Source organism: Euphorbia lathyris, chromosome 5 (assembly GCF_963576675.1).
Source record: "Euphorbia lathyris chromosome 5, ddEupLath1.1, whole genome shotgun sequence".
NCBI lineage: Eukaryota > Viridiplantae > Streptophyta > Magnoliopsida > Malpighiales > Euphorbiaceae > Euphorbia > Euphorbia lathyris.
Window position 1 is genome coordinate 49148917 of NC_088914.1, and position 6910 is coordinate 49155826.

At 36.1% G+C, this 6910-nt stretch overlaps 1 protein-coding gene across 1 annotated transcript; it reads left to right on the top strand.

The window, feature by feature from the left end:
• The first annotated feature begins 1134 nt into the window (after positions 1 to 1134).
• Positions 1135 to 6527, top strand: LOC136229095 (mitogen-activated protein kinase kinase kinase 3). Its single transcript, XM_066017661.1, has 11 exons — positions 1135 to 1686; positions 2286 to 2660; positions 2976 to 3063; positions 3183 to 3245; positions 3342 to 3502; positions 3589 to 3664; positions 3882 to 3941; positions 4522 to 4629; positions 4728 to 4961; positions 5896 to 5987; positions 6070 to 6527. The coding sequence occupies exons 1-11, from the start codon at positions 1298 to 1300 to the stop codon at positions 6305 to 6307; spliced, it is 1884 nt and encodes a 627-aa protein (XP_065873733.1). The 5' UTR covers positions 1135 to 1297; the 3' UTR covers positions 6308 to 6527.
• The last annotated feature ends 383 nt before the right edge of the window (positions 6528 to 6910 follow it).

Consider the following 6910-nt stretch of genomic DNA (forward strand, 5'->3'; position numbering starts at 1 on the left):
ATTGGATTAAATATGTAATTAACCAATTAACACTAGTCCCATTATTAGAAATTAAATTAGACTATATATAACATTAAACTCCTAAAACCCTAACCTAGAGCATCAAAATTTCGGCCCCCTCATTATGTAGCCTACAAATTTCGGCCAACACTACATTCTCTCTCTAGGTTTTACTTCGTTCTTATTAAGTTCTTCGGCTAGCACCAGTTCCAGCTCGATAACTGTTCGTGCACATGACTTTAGAGATTGACTATCTTATGGAATTTTCAGCCGTCTCTAGAAGAGACAAAACATGTATATTTATATCCTTAAACGGATCAAAACGGTTTTATTCAATCAATGGTTAACCGATAAAGATTAAACAATAAGGGACTATAAATTTAAATTGCAATTCCACTGCTAGTTGATTAACGGGCTATAATCCTTAACATGAAGGTGCGTTCATATACCAAGATCTGATATTCTTCAAGCTCACTAGGCTCGAAATTCACGAAATCGAGCATAATTGTTGTAACAGATGGATCATTGGCTGAGTTTTTTGAGACTTTCCGAGTCGAATTCTCTAATAGAGAGTCGTATTGTCTAATTTGACTATGAAAACGCCATATGTTCTTTTTCCAAATGCTGATTCGGATGTCAAGTGCTATGTGACGAATTTATATTTATTTGGTATCACAAACAATTAATATAATATTATTACATAAATAATAATATAAATAGTAAAAATGATAATCATAAAATACCACTCTATTGTACACTAAGTCATATTCTTTATGCTATAAAATATAGAGTTATGAAAATTTTTAGAATAATAAACTTATATAATAAATAAATAATTGAATGAATAAATAAAAAGTATTAAAATCTAATATTTTTAATTTCAGACATGTAATAATCTTAGATTTTTATATATAAATTAATTAAAGGAATTATTCAATAAATATATATTATTTATGAATTTATTCGATTTAATCAAATTCATTGAATCCCGATCAAATTATTGTCAATTCGGTTGGATTTTCAGTGAGTTTGTAAAACATGTTTTTTTTTTTCCATTTTGTTTAGAAACATACTGTAGTTAATAAAAAATAAAAAAACTGAAGTTTTATCTTTCTCAGTCTCCACTGTACACACATCAAATCCCATACTGAAGTAAAATTGGAATTTAAAAAGAAAATTGATTTCTCTCTCTTATCTTTTTCTTCTCTCTTCTCCGAGGAGAGGCGCAGCGCAGCAGTTCCTTTTTTCCTTTTCCTTTTGCCTTTCCATCTTCAGTTATTATTAGCTAAAAAGAGAGATGCCTGCTTGGTGGGGGAAAAAATCCTCTAAGAATAAAGATGATAAGCATCAGCTACACAACTCTCCTACTGCCAAAAATGATCTTAACAAGAAGACTACCACCAAGACTTTCGATGACTTCGTTTTAGCTCGGAATTCTCCACGCGTCAGCAAGGATTTTGCTTGTGCCTCTTCTGGTTTTTCGGGTTTTGATTCCGATTCGGCTGAAAAGAGAGGGCTTCCACTTCCTACGCCTTCTGGTTCTGCCAGTGATCATGGGATCGGGGGGGTTGGCTTCGGATCTGGCTCAGCTTCTGGTTCTGTCTCCAGTGTTAGCTCTTCTGGCTCATCCGCTGAAGATCATCCGATTGCCAATGATCATATCACTAATCTTTTTGGTGGTTACAGGTTGGCTTTTCTAGATTTTTCTCTTACGGGGTGGGGTGACTTTGGTTTTGGGTGAATTATTGTATCAATTTATTTCGAGTTCGTAAATTGACAAGTTTTATTAAGGAACGCCTTTGTGTTCAATTGATTAGGGTTTGCTGGTGAGAACCGAAGTTGTTTTCGTAGGCTATCTGAATTTTGTTTAGGCTATGTTGTTTGTTCTGTCTTGTATTTTTATTTCTGCGTATTTGTCCTCTTTCCCAGCTCTTCTCCCTTTCAGAGTTTCATTGCCTTCTCTCGAATTTTCTTCCTTTACTATCTTTCCCCTTGGCTAATTGGACTTGGTCTTACTTTTTTTAACACTAAAGGCAGGTTCTGATGGACTTGCCCTTTTAGGTTCCATCCTTTTTCGTTCCGCGGCCAATTCCGGCCACAACTAAGAAGTTCTACTTTTTACAGGAAGTGTTATGTTTGAGTTGTCGTACAAACTCGGAAGCTATAACTTTTTTTTTTGTATTAAATACAAGTAATTTCACAATTCTCTAGCACTAAAAGAATAGGTCCAATTTGATTCTCAAGTGCAACTACTAATTCAAATTCTGGTCATCTGTTGATCACAGAGGAAATGGTGAGGTAAGGTTCAATACAGGTTCAAGAAGCCCTGGACCAAGGTCAAGAAGTCCAGGACCAGGTTCCAGAAGCCCTGGTCCTGGATCTAGAAGTCCTGGTCCTGCATCAAGGGGGGCCAGCAGGCCAACATCACCCCTTCATCCACTGTTGGGAGGTATGAGTTTGGAGTCTCCAACGGGAAGGCTGGAAGATGGGAAGAACCAATGTCATCCTTTGCCTCTTCCCCCAAGTTCTCCTAGCAGCCCTTCTTCCTTGCCTGGCATACGAACTCCTGTAGTAGCTGAAAACATACCAATGTCAAAATGGAAGAAAGGGAAGCTCCTGGGAAGGGGAACTTTCGGACATGTTTTTCTTGGATTTAACAGGTATGCCAATAATTCTCGACCAACCTAATTATTATAGTGTTCAAGCGCTCATTAATTTCACTTCACTTAGATATAATTATAGTGGCATACGTGGCTTTTTTCTTGTCAATCATGCAACGCGATCATGGCCTTTTTGTTAATGACCATCTACCAGGGATTTATGTTATTCTGCGTGAAAACACTATCAGCAATTCATTGACTTAGCAGTTTTTTACAAGAGAATGAAATAAATGGCAAGAGTTTGCATAAATGGTACAATTATTTTGCTCCGATATGTTATATTTTGGACCCTTCTAAGTATTGTTACTTAAACAGTGAGAGCGGCCAGATGTGTGCCATAAAAGAGGTCCGAGTTGTTTCTGATGATCAGACATCAAAAGAATGTCTTAAGCAACTGAACCAGGTAATTTGTTTTACAGCTTCAATTTGATTGCATTTTACAAGCGCAGTAATGCATTTGCAGGTTATCTATGAATGTTAGGCAGCTGATGGTTTATTTTGCCTTCTTTCCCTTATCAACAGGAAATAAATTTGCTTAGTCAGCTTCAACATTCAAACATTGTTCGATATTATGGAAGCGAACTAGTATGGTTTCCTTACTCTTCTATGTGAAAATGTGAAAATATGATTATTTTATATGATGGGCCCTCCATTGATAAAACTGGTTTTTCATTTCATCAGAGTGATGAAACACTTTCAGTTTATTTAGAGTTTGTATCTGGTGGCTCAATTCATAAATTACTCCAAGAATATGGCGCCTTTAAGGAACCAGTTATCCAAAGTTATACTAGGCAGATTCTTTCTGGGCTTGCTTATTTACATGGAAGAAATACTGTACACAGGTAGTTATGTTTTGAACTAGTCATGGCTACGTAGTTCTTGTATCTTAGATCCTGTCTCGTCAATCTTATGATATATTCCCTGGCAGAGACATCAAAGGAGCAAACATATTAGTGGACCCTAATGGTGAAATCAAGTTGGCTGACTTTGGCATGGCTAAACATGTATGTCTAATTTCAACTTTTAGAGTTTTATTGCTGACCCTGAATCTTGCATAAGTGGATAAGAATTCATTTGCTTATAAATTCTAAAGATGGGATGATATTTCACTTAAAATTTGTTCTTACATAAGAATGATACTATTATTTGAATTCTTTCCTTTTTACTGCCGTTTTGTTTTGCTTATAAAATGAGTTCTGATTCAACTGTCTTCCAAATCAGATCACAAATTGTTCTTCAATGCTTTCATTCAAGGGAAGTCCTTACTGGATGGCACCTGAGGTATTTCTTCATCCCAAGATATGCATTCACCCTTCTTCCTTCCTTGAAATTCTGTGTTGCCCTATGTGCAGATGCCAATTTGCTATTGTTGCTTGTAATACTCTTGGACTCAAGTGCTAAAGCTTATAAGTAGTTTCTATTCAAGTGCATGTCGCCGGGAAAACTTTCATGTAAAAGAGTTGATAAAAAAAAAAAAGGGCGGCCCGGTCGCATTACGCGTCCCCGCTGAGCGAGGGTCCGGGGAGGGGTCCCACCACAAGGGTGTATTGGGGGCAAGCCTTCCCTTGCCAATTTAATTGGCAAGAGGCCGCTCCTAAGACTCGAACCCGTGACCTCTGGTCACACGACAACAACGTTTCATGTAAAAGAGTTGATATTTAAAATATTTTAATATTACATAGCATTCTCTTTGCAAGATCTGGTTAAAGGCTCTTGAGTAGAAATTAAATCTCCGAATCCACTTGAATTTGAAAAATTTATGTTATTGTCCCTGTTTTAGATTTTCTGTTGCTGGTTTTCTTAGTTCATCAGGATTCATTTTCCTCCTGTCTCTTTTTTTTTTTTGTGGATGCCATGCCAGGTTGTAATGAATACAAATGGCTACAGTCTTGCAGTCGATATATGGAGCTTGGGATGTACAATTCTTGAAATGGCAACATCAAAGCCACCATGGAGCCAGTATGAAGGGGTGAGCTTCTGGAAAATTTAGAATTCACTTCACTTTCCTCATTGCTGGCTTTAATTTATTTGCAGACAAGAAGTCATTTTTTAATATGAATTTGACAGGTGGCTGCAATATTTAAAATTGGAAACAGTAAAGATATGCCTGATATACCTGATTACCTGTCATGTGATGCTAAAAGTTTTATAAAGCTCTGCTTGCAGCGGGATCCATTAGCCCGCCCTACAGCTTCACAATTGTTGGACCACCCTTTCGTTAGGGATCAAACAACCAGAGTTGCTAACAACAACATTACTAGGGATGCCTTCCCATACTCATTTGATGGAAGTCGTACTCCGGTATGTTTGTCAACTTAATTCTGCAGTAAATATATTCTATATTCCAAGGTCCATTGTCTTATCTATTTTGTGTCAGTAGAGCATTTGCATGACATGTCTGCTAGGAGTTTTGGAACATGCTAGAGTATGTGGAGGGAAACTGATCTTTACCTGCACCACCAGGTTATTTTGTAAACCATTTGCATGATACAACAGCAGTTTGTAAATATTGCTGTTGTGCTGTATTTATTTCTTTGAAGTTGAACTTGTGCATATTGAGCTGAGAATGTCAAGCTAATTGATGAGATAAGGGCAATTTGGCCTCTTAAGATAATTGGAGAACATCAGTTTTATTCTTATCGTACAGTGGCCCAATATTGCCCCATGATCGGAAACCCTCAATTTTACTCTTTTTCAAGGGGTTCCTTTGGTAATTTTTGTTGGTATTTACTTAGGAAAAGGTAAAATTGAGCTAAGGTTTTATAGAGATGCACTGTCTAGAATGCAATAAGAAATTAACCAAGCAGAATATGAGAATAGGAAGAAAAATAGTTGTATTTAAAACCAAATGATAAGAGTCGAGAACAAGATAAGCTGCTAGGTAAGCTATGTAGAGTCTTAACACCAAAATGGCCACACAAGGAGTGACCCAATCTCCCAGCTGGTATTACAAAATTAGGAAATAACATGATATCACTCTTATTTAAGGCTATCATCACTGCCTAATACTATGAGTATCATAGACATTAATGTTCACTCTTCACATGTCGTCCCCTTCTCTTCTCCCTTTTGTGAAGTCTCCAGATATTTGGTCTTCCCTAGTTACCTTGGGGGAAATATGGCCCTTGTTCCTAAGTTTGATTAGATGCACATGGTAGTGTACCGGTATATTTACATATGTGATGCCTAGTTACACATTAGTGTTGCTAATTGGTTTAAATTAATCTGGAAGCAGCCTTTGTTAGATCTCCATTCAAACAGGACATGTGATGGAGACTATGCAATGAAGAAAGTGGTTACTAATACAAGAGGATTGAAAAACGCTAGGTATGTTGTATTGAAAGTGTATGGTTGATGATTGTAAAGAATTAATTAAAGGGGGTGTGATATGATATGATATGATATGCAGGGATGACGGAAGAATGATAACATCTTTACCAGTATCCCCGTGTTCTAGCCCATTGCGGAATTATGGACCAGCACATAAAAGTTGTTTCCTGTCTCCTCCTCCTCACCCATCATATGGGATGGTAGGACAAAACGGTTACAACTTGAGTGATTACCCATTATTATATTCAACAAGAGCAAATACAGTGTTTACTCATGATCCTCCTCCAGGGCAAGCATCAAGAACAAGGCAGATTTGATTGTGGAGTGTAAATAGAGCAACAGAAAACAATTAATTACTTTTTCTTCTTCTTCATACTTTTTAAAATTTGAATGAAAGTTAAGTTGGGTGGGATTGGATGATTGCTGTAAATGGCCTGTAGGTCAGTGTGTAAGATTCATGTCAAATTTGTGGGTGTAACATCATTGCATATACCGACTTTACTTTCTAGATAATGAGAAAAAAATGAATTGTATGCTTCTGCCTTCTTCTAAACATTTACTGAAAAAGTTAGATACTTTCAAATCTCAAAAATAGAAAATAACAAAACGTTCTACTATATTCTATTTGTTTGCTACTTCCTTGGAAAGTGGATTCTTTTCTTTAGACGCCGGCTACTTTGATCCATTACTTTGTTGACTTCGTTTCTCACAAAATACCAAAATTAAATAAGACAAATTTCAATTTTAAATACTAAACAATACAATTGTGTTTTCTTTTTATTTTCTAAAAAACTAAACTAGATCTCTAGATAGAAATCACATCTCAATTGTTATATATATATATTTTTTTAATTTAACAAAATAACTGATTGAATGATAATTATTAATTGAATCAATAAAATTTAACAATATGTTAATTT